Source organism: Anthonomus grandis, chromosome 4 (assembly GCF_022605725.1).
Source record: "Anthonomus grandis grandis chromosome 4, icAntGran1.3, whole genome shotgun sequence".
Taxonomy (NCBI): domain Eukaryota; kingdom Metazoa; phylum Arthropoda; class Insecta; order Coleoptera; family Curculionidae; genus Anthonomus; species Anthonomus grandis.
The window spans coordinates 36,335,036-36,356,002 of record NC_065549.1 but is presented as its reverse complement, the minus strand read 5'-3'; the positions used below and the strand labels follow the sequence as shown (position 1 = coordinate 36,356,002).

Genomic DNA, 20,967 nt, shown 5'->3' with positions numbered 1-20,967 from the left:
ATAACTTATTGCCAGGGTATCTCAACGTTTATTTAAAAAGAAGAGTACAATTCCATAACTATAACATTAGATCTAAGCAAAACTTTAACATTAGGCAGGTAACGACATCCGCGTTACAAAAAACTTTGTTTTACGAGGGACTGTGCATGTTTAATAAGTTGCCTGAGGAGGTAGAGAATGTACCAAGTGTACATATGTTTAATTGGGGACTATTTGTTTATTTACGCAATCAAAATTGATTTCTTGTTTTCTGTTAAGTAGATATAAGTAGCCAAGTGCTAAATAAAAAGATTATTTATTTATTTATTTATTTATTTTATTTATTTACTACTTACTACTTACTATGTACTTACGTACTACTACGCACAATGGAGACCACCATGAGATCTAAATGTAGTGGTGTCAGCACCACTCTCTGCAGTTACAGATACAGATTACTACTACAAGGCTATGGAGCATTAGAAAAGATCTGTGTGGCATGGTCTTTAATGAGTTCGTGGTTATCGCTGAATAATTCTTTTGCCAGAAAAATTTAATTAGGAGGGTGGCTTTGCGGCCAGTTTCCCTTGATCCAGAGAAAAAATTTAGGAAAAATTATAGAGCGCTAAATAGTATGCTTCGGGCCTTGTTTTGGGCTATCAGTTTGGATTCTTTTGAAAAGAATGAACTGAATATCGTTACCATGACAATCAGGTTAACATCGAGCAGATCAAGTAACAAAAATTATGGAATTTTAATATTAATATAGTAACTTCTTCTAAAAAAATGTTAATTGCTTTCCGTAGAATGTGAAAAACTGCTAAAAAGAAAATAACAACCCTCGAAAAGAGATGTAGAAAGACTTCTATGTAGAAAAACTCCTTTGTCACAAACAATTGACCCACAAAATTTTAACTAAGTTATGATATTTCTATGATATTTCTAAGAATATAGATATTTCTAAGGTTATAGTATTTCCAAAAAAAGAATAACTCACTTTAATAGAGACTAAACGATCTGTATATTTATTACTATGCCGCTTACAGAAAAAATGAATTATTAAAGCGTCGTTTTATTGTTTTATCACAATTTTTCCACAAAATTAATGGCTGTTTTATGGAGAAAGTTCATATACAGTTGTAATTTAAATCCAATAAAACACTTAGTTTATGGATAAAAAGGTTTTATGTTATAATTATGTAGATTTAAATACCAATTAACATTCAGATTTTATAGTCCAGTTATGAAAGGTCGTGCCTTTTATTCTTTAACATTAATTGCCAAAATATTATAAAATTTGATGTCATGATAGTCAATTCCTCTACGGGTTCTCTCACGTCTAAGAAATAGATAATGATGATCTGTTGTGTGTATCGTGGACCCTTGACGTAAATAAGAAATTGAAGAATGTTGAAGATACATGGCAAAGTCAGAACATTAAGTTTAAAGAAACTATGGCGGAAACAGTTTTGCTATCCAGTACCTAGAATGATAGGAATACATTTTTTCTGCAGTCAAAATATTAAGTTACTCTAACAATCTGTTCTATTTCGTTGTACCCAAGCAAATTCGCCTCAGATGAGATGTGTATCAAATATAATTGAGCAGAAATAGCCATGATATTGCAATTATGAGGATTTTTTTGGATACTTCTTAGTAGATTTCTTGTTTGATATTTTAATTTGGAGAGTTTTGAAGCTAACTGAGTAAAATTTTCTTTCCTTGCAACCAATGCTTATCAAGCAAGACACCCAGAATCTCATACACTCATCACTGTGAAACAACTGGTGTAACTTAACTCAGTCGAACCATTTACAAAGAAAAGCACACATTCTGTGTTTAATTCAGGATGTACTCATCCTAGTTAAAAATTTAAAGGTATTTTTAACTAGGTACTTCTTAATCTTGGCCTTTAATACAGTAAGAGGCAGATTGAAAGCAAATTGAAAAACTGTACTCAATAATAAGATATGCCATTACGGTATCTGTAAAGTATCTGATGCTGCGGTACCAAGGAGCCATTCTTTCTGATATAATGTATATCAGCTTAATTCATAAACCTCCCAAGATTTTTCTGAAAAATAGGAGGCATAGGAGTATCCAGAGTATGTATACGACAGGGAAGAACTCTCATTTTTTTGAAATGTATACTGCAACATTCTCTATAAAGCAGATTGGTAATCTCTCTTATATATCTGCGTTCTAAGACAAATGTTTCAACATATCGGCAGAATGACACTGGTTAAACTGACAGTCATTACAAAGTGGGAGTATCCAATATATGCACGTCTGAGCGTGTAAGCTGAAACTAAGGTCGACAAATATATATGTAGATCTCGATAACTTGGACTAGAGTTCCTCAACATACGACCGGTAGGTCAATCCAGAGTAATACCAAGGAAAATTAAAGCTTCCTCCAGAGTCTGTTGACCTTGACTATAATCTCTAAGGGAAAAACTATTTTGTTTATTTTGTTCTCATTCAAGTTTATACGATTAAACCGCAAGAACCCAACAGATTTATTATTTCAAGAGTTTAGTGGTCTTGGGGTAAGGCAACTTTATGCGACCAGACTTTTATGCTATATTTCAAAGTACGTAAAAATTTGTTAATAATAAGTGTTTCTCTACTTATTTAATCGATTTTAATGAAATTTAGCTTTAATGTTGGCCAATATTAAAATAAAACAAATAAATTACTATTTTTTTTTCAGAATTTCTTTGTAAAATTCTGCATTTGTAAGAATTCTGTTGCGATTGCAAAGGAATATAATGTAAAAAGGCATTATGAAACGCAGCATCCTTCTTTTACCAAGTTTACAGGCGAATTAAGAAAGCAAAAAATTTTGTTTTTAAAACCGGAGCTTATTGGTTAGCAAGCTATGCTTACAAAACCCATTCAAGATTCAGAAACAGCTACAGAAGTTAGTTATGAAATTTCTCGAATAATAGCAAAGCAAAGAAAAGAATGCTTAGAAATTGCCGCTAAGAAAATGTGTCCAGAAGCAGAAAGAAAATTCAACTGAATCGTATGACTATCCAAAGACGAATTATGTCTTTGTCAGGTAATATTGCGGAACAATTAATTAAAAAAACTAAGATCTTTGAATTTTTTTCATTAGCACACGACGAATCCACTGATATTAGTTCTACAGCTCAACTTCTCATATTGTATCTCATATCTCAGTTGTTACTTAAGATTTTGAAGTCTTAGAAGAGTTATTAGGTGTTCATTGAAAGGTCAAACCAAAGGAGTTGATATACCCAATGTACTTTTGGATGAGTGTTCAAAAACTGATTTGGACTTATTAAAATTATCGGGAGTTGCGACTGACGGTGCTTCTTCGATGATTGGTGATAATTCCGGGCTAGTTACTTTGCTGAAAAAGCATTTGCAAGAAAAAAACATAAACGCCGAACATCTCATGCAGTTTCACTCATACATCAAGAAACCCTCTGTTCTAAAAAAATTGAATTTCAAAATGTCATGAAAGTGGTAGTTTCGACTGTAAATTTCATAAAATCACGAGGACTCAATCATAGACAATTCAAATAATTCCTTGATGACATCGAAAGCGAATACGGAGATTTACTGTATTATACAGAAGTAAGGTGGCTAAGTCGTGGATTGACATTGGAACGATTTCTAAATTTAATGGAAGAAATTGGAATATTTCTGGCGGAAAAGCAAAGGGATGTTCCGGAACTTAAAAATCCTGATTGGTAGTGTGATTTGGCTTTTTTAGTTGACATTACAAATCATTTGAATATCTTGAACACACGGCTTCAAGGCAAAAATCAACTGATATCCCAGCTCTACGCTTATGTATCATCCTTTCAATGCAAGCTGACACTTTTCAGATTACAATTGAATTCTGGAAATTACAATCATTTTCCGAATTATAAGAAAATGGCTGAAAAATTCAACAAAACTGCGATTAATTTCAGTTATGTGGAAAAGCTAGATATTTTGATTCAATATTTTCAAAACAGATTTTCGGAGTTTAAAAAAGTGAAACCTCCGTTGGACATATTCAGCAATCCTTTCACAATTCCAGTTGAAAATGCGCCAGAGTCAATGCAGTTAGAAATTATCGACATTCAAAACGACCAAGATTTACGCAACAAATTCAACGAAGGAGACTTGCTGAACTTTTACCGCTGCATTGATAAAAATATGTACAGAGAGTTGCGCATAAACGCTCTGAAATGTGCCAGCTTATTTGGTTCTACCTATATATGTGAACAAATTTTTTCAGTACTAAATAATAATAAAACAAAAAATCGAAAACGCCTTGCAAATGAAAGCTTGGAAGCAATTTTACGTGTTGCTACAAGTAAATTTGAGCCAAATGTAAAAAAGATTGTAAATCTATGCAGTGTCACGCTTCAAACAAAGAAATTATTTTTCAATTTTAATAAATTATTATCAATTCTTTATTGTCTTTATTTACCTGAGTGGTCCCTAGTCTTAATAAATCTGTTCAACCATGTTAGTAGATGACTTCTTCTCCATACTTAAGCGATGTTGCAAGACTGTGAATATGCTCGAACTGTTTATTCATTTAATAATTTGTTTTTTACTTAGTTGTATTTTCAGCAATTATTGAATAAACTATTTTTTAAATTGAAAAAAAAATGGTTTTCTTGATTAATGATATTGTAGCAAAGTAGTGTAGTCTGCAAATGGAATTAATTTTTTCCTATTGGTAGTAGACATTGGTTTCTGACTGTCATTATAAAAAAATATATTGTGTAGTATTCAACACAAACATGAGGTCTCCAAGGCCCCTCATCTTGATCGAAATGACTAAAATTATTAACATATTAAGAAAATTAAATATGAAAACTGAGAAAAATAACACATATTTGAAAAAAATCTTAAAAAACTCAATTATAAAGGTCGTAAAGTGACAAATTTTGTCATTTTGGATCTAAGAATCCAGGAGTTTTAGTTCCAGTCTATTGGAAGATTATTTATTTCTTTCAGGCTTCTAGTTGAGAGCATTCAGCTCTAATAGCTTCCTTAGTGTAGATGCTTCATTTTTGTTTTTAAACTGGCGGTATTAGATCTGAATACAACAATGGGTTGTTCTCTCCTGGTCGTGATCCCTTATCAGAAAAATAATCTAATTTATTATCCAGTTTTCTGATCGCCTTGACCTGAAGAAGCCATTTACCAGAAATTCGTGTTGGCAAGTACTATCAACTCTCCGGTTGTAACTTTTTTTTTTTAATTTACAAATATTATTTACTGATTTGTAGTAGACAGTTAAAATAATCATTTTAAAATGTAAATATCAAACTTTTTGTTTGGCGTTTTTTATGAAATAATACATTAGTTTAGTCTGTACAGCATGCTAACTAAAATCTCTCTTTTTCAGGAATTAAGCCGATAAGTGAAGATTTTTATAAATCTACACAAGGTCATTTGAACACTCCGTTATTTTGGTACAATTACAAGCCCGAGACTGAAAACTCTCTTGCTCAGTACAATAAACTTATGAATTTTAAGGATGGCAACAGCAAAGCTCGTAATGGCGCTTTAGAAATGATGAAAGCAGAGCTTTATGGAAATCCAAATTTGGATCATTATCGACAGTACAGGTACTCTATTCTAATTAAATAGATATATTTAATATAGCGGGTTTGGAAGAGCAGGAAGAGTTTTCCACAAATGAGAATGCAAATATTTTGTCAAGAGTTATGCATTTTGATGAGTTCACTCATGATCATCAGACTCTAACACTATATATCTGTGATGTTTATTTAATGTAAACATGAGTGAACTCATCGAAATGCATAATTCCTGACAAAAGATTGGCCTTTTTATTTGTGAAGAAAAGCCTTTCCGCTCTTTCCAACCCGCTATATTATAGCCACTCCACTTCAAGAATGGACTTCTACTTACAGATATATTTAAATATAGTTATAATGTTAATTATCACTATTTAATATGTACAGAGTGGCTCGCGCATTATTGGGATTTCGGAAACTGTAAGAGATACAGGGTCGGTTAAATGGAGGCAAAGTTGCGCAATTTGATGCTCAATAAAATGCCGTTTTGCGTTTTAAAAAATTGCAATTACTTCCGAATATATTCGAAAAAAAACGGAATTGTCAAATTTCATGGCCACTTTTTCTCACTGTCTACTCTATGAGTCAGTATGATTGAATATTGAATCCGACGTTTCGGCTTCTGGCGGTCATCATAATAAATTCTTTCATCAAACACTATACAGGGTGTTTCAGAACTATGGGATCAAATTTCTAGGGGTTGTTCAGTGCAATAGCAGAATCCATTTAAGTATAGGAACCCATGTCCGCAAATAAGTCACTACGCCACTACGGCCCTAAGACGCGTTTAAATTTAGAAAAAATATTAATTACCTAAATAGGATCTGATGCATTTATTTTTACCTTTTGTATTTGATACCATCACAACATTTGTTCAAAATGTCTTCCTCCAACCTCACTACACCGATTTAAACGCCGCACATGATTTCGGCGGACTACACTAAAAATTTGATCCTCGTTTTGAATGATTTCAAATGCTGCTATTATTCGTCCAATTAAGTCTAGCTCTGATTCTACTGGAGTTTCGTAGACTAAAGACTTTACATGTCCCCACAAGAAAAAATCGAGCGACGTTAAATCGGGTAACCTAGGAGGCCAAGAAACTGCTCCACCTCTGGCAATCCAACGGTGCCCAAACCACTGAGCCAAATACTCGCGTACTTGTACAGCAAAGTGAGCCGGCGCTCTATCAAGCTGAAACCACATTTGCTGTCTAACGTTTAGTGGAACATTTTCAAGGAGTTCTGAGAGAACTTCCTCCAAGAAACGCAGATAAATAGGTCCTGTTAACTGTTCCGGTAGAAGGTATGGCCCAATTAAATAATCATCAACAATGCCTGCCCATACGTTGACAGACCAACGATTCTGATGTTTTCTTGGAAAAATTGCATAAAGATTTTCTTCGTCCCAAACATGGCTATTCCTACTATTAAAAATACCGTCTCTTGTGAAAGAAGCTTCATCGGTCCACAAAACATATCGTAAAAAATTTGGTTGTGCAATGATGTGATCCAGAAGCCATCGACAAAATTGAACTCTAGGATGATAATCGGCTGCAGTCATACCTTGAACTTTCTGGAAGTGGTAGGGATGGAGTTGTTGCTCGTGTAGTACCCGCCAGACAGAAGCGTTACTAGTATTCATATTCTTAGCGACGTCACGTGTGCTATTTGATGGTTCATCGCCAACTCGCTAAAGCACCTCTTCTTCAAATTCGACCATTCTTACGGTTCGAGCAACACGCGAGCCGTCGATGAACCGCAATGAACTTTTTCTATCCAGGATGCTGTCGTTCGGGACATCGTTCATGATACAACCGCGATGCTGCTCGTGCATTGCAGTTTGTTGCTCCGTATGCCAAATGCATATCCGCCAATTCTTGATTGGTAAAGTTTTCCATTAGCAATAAATGTTTAAAAATTGTAAGCTATAAAATTTTTAAACATGACATTGAGAACTGACATTGATAAGCGTTGATTTTAAACAATTGTTGTTATGGTATCATGTACAAAAGGTAAAAATAAATGCAGCAGATCCTATTTAGGTAATTAATGTTTTTTTATACATTTTAACACGTCTTAGGGCCGTAGTGGCGTAGTGACGCATTTCCGGACATGGGTTCAACAACCCCCAGAAGTTTGATCCCATAGTTCTGAAACACCCTGTATATCGTCACTTTGATATTTGCCGAGGTTTCGTACAGAAAATTCAATCACCAGAATATTTCATATTTATTTAACCATAATACGGCCCTGAACTACATTTTTAGGTGAGAAGGTTAAAAAAAAGAAGAAACTTTATATATTTTTGTGATGTTTTTATTGCAACTCATTGATATCTAACAGCGGAAATTACTTTATTAACAGAAACTTATATGAATATTAGACATACGATACAAAAAAGTAGACAACAACTCAGCTTCCATAAACAATTTGTATAGTACTTATATACTATTTTGATTCCTATATTAAAAATAAACATAATTTAATCTTGTGTTTCAAGTGTTCAAAAAGATAATCTTCTGCCTCGATGCATTTTCTTGCTTTGCTTTGTATTTTATAAGGTGGCTGTAATAATGTGCCTCGTCGTATTTGTTTTATTGCCAAAGTTTTTGACAGGATTAATAATATTCTTGATTCTTGTTAATAGCAAAATGGTATTTTCTTCTTTCGAAAGGCGCGATATGGTAAAAATCTATTATAGTTGTAACCGAAACTCTCGAGTAGCAAGTCAATAGTATATGGAATTGTCTCTGGAAAGACTGCAGCCTTATTATAGCCGCTCCGCTATTTTAGTCAATAATTTGTCTCTATATGGTTGTTATCATAAACCAAGAAGAAAATATAGATCCCAAGTAACTGCTGAAGAAGAGCAACAGATCAATAATGAAATTTATTTTTTATTCTTCTAATTTTTTCTACAATATATTTCTATTTAAAGTTGAGAACAATCCCAGGAAATCAACTAGACAGTTTGCTCATAAACTCAACAAACCCAGAAACTCAGGCCAGGAGATAATGAAAGATGACTGGCGTTTTGTAACTAACTGGCTAGTTCAAAAAATAGATGAATATGTAGATTTCTTTAATAATATAATATGGACAGACAAATGCAGCTTTTCAAGTAGCGGATTTTTCAATAGAAACAATGAACATTATTGTTATATTGATAATAAACCAGCAGGTACGAATTCAAGGTAGAACTTCATTCTATATATGGATTGGTATGTAAAGAAATTTAACCTTAACTTCCGAACGATTTCTAGATTTAATTAGAAATGATGTCTTAGACGTTCCAGGCAATCAACCTTTAGCATTATTGCAAGAAATATGGTGTCAGTAAGACGGAGCTCCTGCCTACAATGGAAGGCAAGTAACTCAGTTCCTTAACCATTTATTTCCTAACAGATGGATAAGAAATAGTGGTTTTGTGATATGGCTCGCTAGGAGGCCAGATCTTAGTCCCCTAGATTATTTTCTTTGGGGATATCTTCTATCTAAAAACCGTTTATTTAAAAATGCACCTCACGACCACCAAGTATTACGACAATAATTTGATAAGGTAAGTCGCTGCCATTCCTGCGAGAACAATTCATCGAGCTGTATTAAAAATACAAAGCAAAGCAAGAAAATGCAATGAGGCAGATTCGTATTTAAAAAAATTAAGTTGATGATGGTCGCCAGAAACCGAAACGTCAGATTCAATATTTAATCATACTGAGTTATAGAACAGAAAAAGTGGCCATAAAAATGTGTTTTTCATTTTGAGTTATCTTAAGCAACAAAGTCAGGAAAAAATAAAAACCAAAGTTAAAAATTCCGGTTTTTTTCGAATATCTTCGGACGTATTCGGAATTTTTTAGAACACAACTTTAAACGACATTCAACCGACCCTGTATTTCTTACGGTTTCCGAAATCTGACACCCTGTACATATAAGGGAAATTTTTCATTTTTTTTTTGTTTAAATTGGGAGCCATAACGATTGCCTTTAGTTAAAGAAATGTCTATTCTTCATATTTGGCTAATTTTCTTTTCAACCTTTTAGACCCAAGCGTAATGCAAAGTTAAGGCCTGAAGAGGTACTTGCATTACTAACTCTATATGAATTCAACAAAAATAAAGAAGCTAATAAAGATTATCGAGAAGCTTTAGCCGAATACGCCAATAACTACATGAATTTTAAAAGGCCTACCTCAGACTCCGGATATGACTTAGATGAGAGTGACAACGAGAGATGGTAATCTTTAAAAAAAATTCTATAATATTTTATAAGTCTATTGTATTATCTAACCTTTTGCATCTTATTTCTAACTAAAAGCACTCTATTTGTTTTGAAAATGTTAAACATAAACCAAATAAACATATGTTAAAAAAGTTAATTAAAGGTTTTAAATATTGACAATCTAAGGAACATTTGGAAGTTATTTATTATTGCACTAAAGTCGAATTAAATAACTAAAATACGACCAATTAATTTATGCGACACTCATCAAATCCAGGTAGATAGATTTTTCCCTTCAGATATTCACATGGATTGATCGATAGAGATTACAGTCCAATCCAGAAGACTCGAGCGATTATATCTAGTAAGAGCCCCTTTTGCGACTGTGGAGGTCTCTTGACCTCCAGACGAGAGATTATGAAAAGATGTAAATCTCCTTTGGGTGATACACGTAAAGTATCTGGACGTCTGCCAACTCCACCAGACCTGGGCAAGACATGCACACTCACAGCATCAAAGGCAAATGCGTAACTTTCTCACCCCTATGGGCTTCTTCACACCAACAACCAACTAAGAACTATACTCAGGATATAGAGGATGTATCGAATGCCAATCCTTACTTATGTCTGTGCTTTTTGTGCCATGCACACTTTACAAGATTTAAGGCTGTCGAAAACATGGTATAGTCACGGGAACACCCTGGTTCGGTAACAGCACTTTTTAAGAGGATTGTTACACCATAAGTTTGTACAAAGTACTTCTTAGTTCATATCAGAGTTTATTAGCTTCAGTTCGTGCCAGGGCTTCCATGGAAATTACTTCTACAATGGAAAATGTCCACAATATGGTAAAATTATAAATATCGTTACAATCCAAGGAACATTTGAAAGTTATTTATTGTTGCACAAAAGTGGAATTAAATAACTAAAACAACGATTAGGAATCATCAAATCCGTCTAGATCAGGTTCTCCCCTCCGGATAACCACATGGATGGATTGACAGAGATTACAGGTCAACTTACGGAAGACTCGAGCGATCATATCTACTAAGGTCTCTTGCCTTCACATGAGAGACTCAAGTAAAAGATGTGAATCTCCCTTGGGCGATGCAGTTTTTGTTGTCTAACAGACCCTCAGGTTTGGTCTTTTATAAGATAAGATAAGATGTTTATTGGTGTTAATACACAAGTCAATATTATAGCCTTAAACGATCAATATTATCCATTAATTCACAAGATCCATAAACCTGTGGTTTGTGAGGTGGAAATATATTGTAAAACAGTGGTCCATAAAAAGTTTAAGAACCAGTTTTAATGCCATGTATTCTATTTAATGCTGTGTGTTAAAAGCGCGTGAATTGTGCATGTATGTCTTGGAAAGTTTCATAGTTATATGAAATTTAACATGCAGGAAACAGTGACGTATATATAGGCTAGAAACAGTCAATATGTTAAGCTTAGAGAAATGTGCTCTACAGTCTGCCCTATAATTTAGATTTAAAAGAATTCTTATTGCCTTTCTTTGAGTGCGAGAAAATGCGACTCTCCTCGGTTGCATGATCCCAAACAAGAATTCCATATGACATTCTTAATTGAACACATGCAAAATAGATTGACAAAGCAACCTTAGTAGATACCCTATGGACTAAGTTTCGAGGAGCAAAGACACCAGAAGCCACCTTTAGACATGTGCCAATCAACATATGCATCCCAGATAAGTTTGGAATCAATTTTAATGAGAAAAAAAGAAGAGTAACTGGTTCCTTAGCAAAATCCTGCAAATTTAAATTCCGAGTAGTCACAAACAGTTTTTGATTTTTATTAGGATTCATGCTTAATTTATTAGCGTAAAACTAATCAGCAACCCTCAACTGTGTCTCCTCCAGACTCATATGCAGATCAGCAAGTGCACCAGCCTTCTTCCCCAAAGTCATATCATCCACGAATAAGATAAAATTAGTACCTGGATCACTACTCTCAAGATCATTGATGTAGATCAGAAAGAGCAATGGTCCTAGCACTGATCCTTGCGGGACCCATAATCCAAGTGATTGAAACCTGATTTTAGACCATTGCAACTACTTAAGATCTACCAGAGAGATATGATTCTACTAATTTAACGCCAGAGTCTGAAAATTTATAGTACTTTAGTTTCATAGCAAGAGTTCTGAAAGAGACACAGTCGAAAGCTTTGGTTAAATCACAAAAAGTGACCCCAGTGAACTTACAATGTTTTATTCCTTCATTGATTAGATCTATCAGTTGATTAATTGCCCGTATAGTAAATTTTGCATTTATTAACCTAAACTGCTTAGCACTATTAAAGTTAAAATAAACCGTTATTCTAGATTTTAAAAGTTTTTCAAATATTTTCGAGAAAATAGGCACAATTGATTTGGGTTGATAATTAGTTTATTGCAAGGACCTTTCTTGTATACAGCAACAACTCTAGAGATTTTGTATGACACATTGGGATAAATTGATTCTTTAATAGACATTAAGAAGTTTAAAGGTACCCAATAAAACTCACAATATGTTTAATTAGTGGGGCATTCTTACCATAAAAGTTCCAACTATTTTTGTTCTTTAAAGATTTAATGAGGTTTCATAGTTCAACAATAGTTATTTCCTTAAACATAAAATGTGTATCAGGCAGATTTATCAGATGATGATGATGATGATGATGATAAATATTGAACACAATACTCTTCAGCAGTTTTCTGAGACGGGGGTAGGATATTTATAATGTTGAATGCAATTTCAGTAAAAAAAGGATTAAAATCTTCAATATTTTACATATATGTACATATATGTACCCAGACAGCCTTTCGATTGTAATTTTGAGTTTCGAGGTAGTTATCATGGCATTTTATTTTGCTTTCTTTAGACTTTTATGGTATGAGTGCCTTAGTTGTGTTTTTAGATCCTTTAGCAGATCACAGTCATTTTGATTTGCCAGTCCTGATACTGCGCTTACGATTGTCTTTCCAGATTTAAAAGAAATTAAGTTGTTTTTTAAGTTCTGATGTTTTTCGTGCCAGTGAGTTATCGTCATTACGTTTAAACCTAATCTTTAAGATAATGTTTTTGATTAACTTTTTTGAAAAACGTATATACGTTTTCGTATTTTCTAGTGTGATATTTAGATTAACATGGCTATTGAATATTTTTGAACTTTCTGATAGAATTCTTTTGCCAGTTTAGTAAATGCGCTTGGACTCATAGTGGAGATACTATCCAATATAAGCAGTACTCCTGAAGACCGATTCTCTTATTCCCAATGACGTTCTTCAAGAAAACAGTGCGAGGCGGGAATTAGGCTTCATAAGGCGATAGTTTATGAACATAATTTTTTTTTTGAGTGCTTTCTATACCTCTTCCTCTATGTTTGTTGAATATTTGGATAAAAGCCTGTATTTCCTATGTTTAATACTTCTTTAATATAACACAATAACTAATTGGTTAACAACTTCACGATAATAATTAGGATTGAATCAGTTTTCGTATTTCGTTTCGTTTCTTGAAAGCTCTGTATACCCTTTCCTCTATGCTTGTCGAATATTTGGAATAGTCTGTATTTTCCTTTGTCCCATACTTCTTAAATATAGATTTCAATCAATTTCATGGAGTCATTACTTCGTCTAAGATGTTTTAATGCACTTTTCTATGTAGATATTGCTTCTATTAGATTGTTGCTCCTCAAGTTGATACAGAGTACTTCTAAGTTCTTATTAAAGTTTGTCAGCTTCAATTAATGGCAGGACTTCGATAGAAATTACTGCTTTAATGGAAGGTTTTTATGATATGGCTAAGCTAAGTTTTTTACCTAAAATATTGACGCTTGACGTGACTTGCACCATTGCTCCCACCACATTGTATATAAGCCTGTAGAATAGCTTTAGTCGAATTGTCTTAGTTTACATTTAAATGAATTAGTTATTTAATGTCGTCGGAATAATGTTAGTTGGTATCCAACATTGGCATGCAAATTATGTAAATGTTAAACTTTTGTATTGTTTATACCAACAAATAAACGTTAATTTCGGTTTAAGTTATCAAAACATTATGGCTATGTATGCTATGTATTTCATCTTAAGCTGCAAAGTCAGAGAGGGTTTAACATAATCCGACATTACATGTATAAAAGAAAGGTAAAAGAAATTTGATTTCTTGGTGTTAATAAAAAAATATGCAATAAGTACATTTGTTCGTTGAATTTTAGGTTAACGTCTCCGGTTAATCCACACGCCTATATAAACCAACCTCAAATATCAGATCATCTGTACGATTACGAACTAAACATGCAGAACTCCGACATTAAACCTCACTGGGCGAATTATGATGAGAAGTACTAGAACGAAGAAACATTGTTCTAAATTATAATATTTATGTGTTGTAAAATGTATGTTAATATTCTTATTTTGTTTAAATGAAAATAAGAATCTAAATGTTATAATATACTTATAATATATCTAAGTGTTGTTCAATTACTTAATAAATAATTACATGTTTTTCCTTTTTACCCGAAATACCATGAAAAATATTGGCTAATATAATTAATATAAATTAATTATATTTTAATCAGTATCAGCAGTTCAATACAGTTTTGGAATAATAACATGAACCGTAGCAGAAATTAGATCAACAGAGAGGAAAATCAGAAAGCAAATGACTGTTCTACTGTGCAATAAATTTTGAATGTGGTGCACTATATCTAAAATTAGATATAGACAGACTTTACGTTCCAAGGCAAGATGGCGGTAGAGGACTCACCAATATTGAAACTAGTCACAACAAAGCGACTGGCATGAACTTAATCAACAAAACGAATATATTGAAAGTTTATAGCAACAGAAATAAAGAAAATACAACCGTCATGAGTAATCCATCTGACTCATCAAGAACGCCAAACACTGCTAGATCATCTGATCAACGATGAAAATAAAAATGATCTGAAAAAGCTGGAATTAAATAAAGGAGATTCAGGAAACAATAAGCAGATGAAAAGGAAAAAGGATGCACTATCAAATCCTAAAAGAAACTAAATAACTATAGTGATTTATTGTAACAATGTGCCTTAAGTTTATAGGACTAAAAGTAGACCCAGAATAACTCATCACTGCATGTCAAGAATTGCAATTTCTATAAAGCGAGCTTAAAAGACATAGAAGAAAGTAAAATAAGAACAAAAGACAAACCACATATAAATTAGAACTTTTTTTATTTATACCTAGATAAATTAGAATATTTCAATCAAAACGCAAAAGTCTACATAGATGTAGTTTATATATGAGTCTATGTAGGAGATAGGGAAATGACAAGAAAAGATATAGAAACATTAATAGAAAAGAGAGTGCAGATAGACATAAAATAAAAAACAAGAATTTTACAATTAGCAGCGGGATACAGAAGCTTTACCTATTACTAAAATACTAACCAAGATTTATTAACAAACCAGACCTAGTAATTAAAAACATAAATAAGAAATAATGCCGCCTGATCGATGCAGCAGTTCCATCCTACTATAACATAACGCAGAAAGATGCAGAAAAGTAACTTAGTATAGCATCTTTTCCCGTTCGTTAGGTGTGAATTAAAACAATCAAAAATAGTTTATTTGGAAACTAATTTATTTGCACACTTTAGTATAAGTGTGTATAAACACGATCACTCACGACTACTAGAAATATTTATTTTTACTGTATTTATTTACAACTATAAATCTTACACCAATACTCCGGTCTTTACTTCACTGAACTGACAACTATCGGCGATGCGGCTCCTTATATACTCGGCATTCGAGATTCGAGATCTTGTGCAATGTACCACTTGTGTCATTCTACACCACGGAGAATCAGCTGGTTTCTCGGTCTTTTAAATATCGTTATACTGCACTCTCCTTAAGCTTATTTTGTCACAAAATGATTCCAAAGATCGTGGATGTGAATATCACTGACGGTTGCCCTCTTGGACCTCTTGTAGAAATAGCAATCAACATTTTTCTCCAAAACGACAACGGTGAGTATAAGAGCACACCATAACTTGCACACCTGAAGACTATTTCTAACATGCCGCGAATCATCCTCCAGTCCAGGTTATCGAGTCCGCATGCGATTTTGTGAATTGACAGGCTTCTCAAATCCTCGGCAAGCAACTCCTCCTTTAGAACACGCAAAGCGTCCCAAACGTCCGTATAGGTTGGCTTCTGGTATGATTGCCTATTTGGTAACCAGGTAGAAGATCTTTCTACTAGTCTCTGCATCGGTTATCTTAAATGCTTACCTGACTTTGGAATTAGATAGACGCAGCTCTTGAATTTTTCCAAACTTTCTAAGGAAAAGTTCAGCAATTCCTTCAGACATTTGTAAATCTTTAGCTACGCACTGTGCCAGAGCATACTCAGCTGGAGCAGTAAACAAGTCTTACTGAACTTCACAGGTTATGCCGTACTGACTCTTTCGGCCATTAGAATGATGGGCTTTGAATTTATTGAATGTCAAAACCTACTCTGGCTAGATTTGACGCAGCTCAGCGTCTTCATCGATCCGAGCTTTACTGTTCGGCGTCTTGTGTATTCTTTAACGAACATCGCTGATGGCTTCCAACACTTTTGTATGGTCAATCCCAGGATGTTTGAAGTTGTGGTGATAAACCTTTCTGTCTCTTCCCTAGAACCAAATTGAGTCAGTGTTTGTCATTGACATCATATGCATCTTTCAATCGATTGCTGGCATTTTTAATGGAAATGCGTATTTGATTATGAATGATGATTCTCCAACGCAGTTCACTGACGTAATCCTCCACGACAACATCGATTGAACCACGACAATATCGCATGGGAGACAAAGTTCTCTTCCCATCACTATTGGAGCCAGAGACTATTGCCTCTGCTTTGATGTATGGCCAGTCGATAAGCCAGCAGAAACAATTTAAGAAACCTATCCCAGTCTTTTTGGTGCAATTACTTTGGCCAAATACTGATTATTGTTTTTATTCATGCGTTCCACCATGCCATCTGACATGGTGGAACGCTAATAATGGATGTGATGCGGTAGTTCTCGTTTTCTTGATTTCAAGCGTCTTACAGTTGTTCTGAACAAGCTGGATGCAAAATTTTATCCTTGGTCTAGATGAAGCTCCAAAAGTACACGAAATCGGCAGATCCATTCTTTTATTAAGACGTCGGCGATAGTAGTGGCCTTCTGGTTTCGCAGACGGTATGCCTCAATCCATTTGCTGAAGTAGTCCATCACGACCACGATATACTTCTCTGCTTCTGATTTGGGAAACGAACCAGCAAAGTCAATAGCAATTCTTTCAAAGGGACTTTCCACGCCATACTGACGTATCAAGGCCTTCTGCTTTCTCTGCGGCCCATTACTTACCGCACATACAATGCGTTTCAAGCACCAGTCCCTTACGTCTGCCTTGCTATTGATCCAGTAAAACATTTTCCTCACTTTTCTCAGGGTCTTTGTTACTCCAAGGTGTTCTCCTGATATACCGGCATGGATTTTCTCTAGCAATTCACAAATCTGACATTAAGGCACAACAAATTACCTTCTTTCCTCTTTGCCAGCCTGGTCAACAATTTTTCGCCGCAAGAGTCCGTCGTCCAAAATCATCGTCAAAAAAGTTCCATTGTACCCAATAGACTTGACAGTGGGAGAATACACGTCAAGGTCGCATCTTCCCATCCTTTATTCAGGTTAGAACTATCTGGATAAAACCAACTACACGACTTGTAGTGCTTATGACCTGCTAGGACAAATAAACCTGTTCTGACTCTAAATTTAGTACTTCTTAAACAAATACTAAAACAAATGTTCTAAATTGTTCTTTGTTGGTATTTTGTGGCTGTGTAAAATATTCTTTGCTTACTGTGATTTTTTGTGATATGATATCGAGTTTTTATGATGAGTGATATGTTTATATTTTTATTGTGATGCAGCCGAACCGAGTCAGTGCTCTGAAAATCTCTACAACATTTCTTGATAAAGTCTAACATTTGAAGTGTGATACCCAGGTCTCTTAGGTGTGAAACAGTTTCAAGGATATTGATTTAAAATAATTAATAATGCACCGACTTCTACTAAAGCATATTGAGTAACATTTTTTTCCATTTAACTCAATAGAATTATTATTGCACCAAGCAGCTAGTCTGTTCACCTTGCAGCCGAGCACAATCATCAGGCGATTTTACTTTCAGGTATACATCTTGAAGGGATCAGCAAAAAGAAATGAAGAACGGTGGTAAAAATAATGAAAAACGGTGGTGTGATGTGACTACGGTGTCACCCTTGTCACACCACAGAAATTTCTCTAGATTGATAACCCTAGAATACGTCTTTGTGTTTGTATCATGCATTGACGAGAATTATCATGCAATTTTGGTGCTGTTTACATCTCTCCTGCTTGTCCTTCATCAGTTTATGAGGAATCTGCCTTTTGCGAGTGTTCATACCAGTTGCCAAATTTTAATGTGTGGTGATTTTAACCTGTCACATGCGGTATGGATAACTCTGTGAACAGACTGTCTAATGAGACAGCTGAGTCTATATCATCTGCCATGTGCTGTGTAGTTGTTGTAGCTATCTTAATCTTAAGCAGGTGAATAGCTTGCCAAATTTATTTGGTACATTTCTTGATCTGTTTTTTCTCAAGTTCGTTTGATGTTGAAGTCCTATATGCCACTGGCAATTTATCACTGGCTTCATATTCTGCTTATGAAATAAGTATTCTTGTTATTTGGGGTTTAGATGTTAAGTATGAAGTTTATTATTATGAATATGTAAACTGTGACTTTATTGCCATTAATAACCTTGCCTAGCATACATTGGATTAAGAGAAAATTTTAATATTGAAAAAAAACATTGCTGACACAAAATTCTAAAATAGTAAGGATCGCATGGATTATGTTAATTTTTCAACTTTGAGCAATCAATGTAAAACTCTTTGTGATAAATGTTTTGGGTCACATATTGAAGACTAAACATTAAAATTTCTCATGATACTTCTTCATTTTAATAAAACATCAATAAATTACGTAGTACATCGGTAGATTACGTTTTTTTCAGGGCAGATCTAACCAGGATGATTTGATTGGTGCCTTTAACAGGTCTCTACAGGTTGATAGTGTATATACGACCTTTAATAGGGCTGATCATAATCATCTAATTAAAAAGTTTGGGATTATGGTCCTTAGTATGCTTTTGGTCGATTTCTGTCATAATTTTTTTACTGGTCGGACACAGTCAGAATAAATAATTATTATTCTAATTGACTCATATCTTGATACTGAACTACTTCACTATAACTAACTGAATCTAAAGAATTGTGTACGGATTTAGTTTGGTCAATATACAATCAATAACAATAATGAACTTAGTTAATACAGTGAAAGATTTAGGTGTTCTTTTCGATACCAAGCTAACTTTTTACCGCACATTTTGAAAATTATTAACAGGAGTATGCGTAGTCTTGGTTTTTACTAGAAATAGTGTACCTATTACATTTTACATGTTTTAAATTACTTTATTGCTCTTTGGTTCGTTCCTTGCTTGAGTATGCGTCTGTAGTTTGGTCTCCTTATTATGATTTTCATATTAAACCCCATGAGGCTATATAGAGAAAATTCCTAAGATCCCTTGTTTATACAGGGTGATTCAAAAGTAAGCGGCATCCTTTCAGGGGCGTAAAAAGTTCATATTAATATGGGTTCGAAATTGCTTCCTAAGGGAGCTACGCCCCTTTGAATAGGACCCCTTGAAGACAATTTTTTCTCTATAACTTTAAAACCCTTTAGAATCAAATTTTGAAAATTGGTGTACTGCATAAACATTTCGTTGTAAATAAGATTCTAAATTCAAATTTTTTAAATTTTATTCAGGTGCGTCACATGCGGGGGTTGGTAAAGGTAAAACATCCCTTTTTCTTTTACTCTTTAGGTTATTATGATTTTGTTTGAAAATTATAAAATTTTAGAGTCTTATACGTAAAAAAAGTACTCTTAGTTCAATTCGATAGAGCGTACCATTTACGAGAAAATCGACTTTGAAAATTTTCTGATTGCTTAATACATAATAAAATTACTGGATACGCATTTAAAACGAAGTTGGCGGTTGTTTTTTGGTTTTTGGCATTTAAATGACTGATAAATGTCATTGTAAAATACAATTTACTTTGTCAAAGTAAAATTAGTTTCATAGAGTGTTTTACAAATTAATATTTATTATTAATAAGAAGGGTATTGCCTTTGTTGAGTTTGGTACTTTGTGTTTCTAAGTTTAAAAAGCAAACATGGATTTTACGTATCAAGAACAAGCTGATATTCACATTATATTTGGAAGAGCATTTGGTAATTGTGTTGAAGCAAGACGATTGTATCATGAGGCATTTCCTAATCGACGAGTGCCACACCGTACGGTTTTCGCAAGAGTAGATCGTAATTTAAGGGAACAGGTAAATTCAAAAATGTGAGTAATATCACATAATATCTACTTAAATTTTGCTTAAGGAACATTTCAAAGACAGGAAGTTGTTGGGCGACCAAGAAATGCCAGAACCCTAGCATTAGAAGAACGCGTGCTAGATCGTATCGAAGAAGATCCATCTTTGAGCACTCGCATCATCGCAAATCAAGAAGGGTCCTCTCAGTCAACCGTATGGAGAATTTTGCACGATATGTTACTCTACCCTTATCATATTCAACGGGTTCAGGTTTTGGAAGACCGAGATTTCCTTCCTCGTGTACACTTCTGTAATTGGCTAGAAGAAAACCGCGTTGCTTTTGAAAATTTCGAGAAGAAAATTTTATTTACTGACGAGGCCGGCTTCACAAGAAACGAAATTTTCAATTTCCACAACAACCACCTATGGACGGATGAGAATCCCCATGCTACGGTACAGAAGGCACATCAGCAGCAGTTTAGTTTAAATGTGTGGGCGGGAATAATCGATGGGCATTTAAAAGGACCTGTATTTATGCCGCAACGACTTAATGGACAAATTTACACAATTTTTTTACAGAATGAATTACCACAAATATTAGAAAATCTACCACTTCAATTGCACAATAATGCACGATGGTGCTTCCCCACATTTTAGCATTCTCGCTAGAGAACATTTAAATAATGCCTATCAAAACCGCTGGATAGGTCGTGGGGGTCCAGTGCCATGGCCACCACAGTC

The 20,967-nt window shown here is 34.2% G+C and overlaps 1 protein-coding gene across 1 annotated transcript in view; it reads left to right on the top strand.

Moving 5' to 3' along the window:
* Window positions 1-14,288, top strand: part of LOC126735589 (uncharacterized) — a 29,201-nt gene extending 14,913 nt beyond the window's left edge. The window contains exons 3-5 of the mRNA XM_050439626.1: window positions 5,363-5,585; window positions 9,602-9,793; window positions 14,000-14,288. Of these exons, the coding sequence (XP_050295583.1) occupies window positions 5,363-5,585; window positions 9,602-9,793; window positions 14,000-14,132 (548 nt within the window). The 3' untranslated portion in view covers window positions 14,133-14,288. The remainder of the gene's footprint in view (window positions 1-5,362; window positions 5,586-9,601; window positions 9,794-13,999) is intronic.
* Window positions 14,289-20,967: the final 6,679 nt, after the last annotated feature.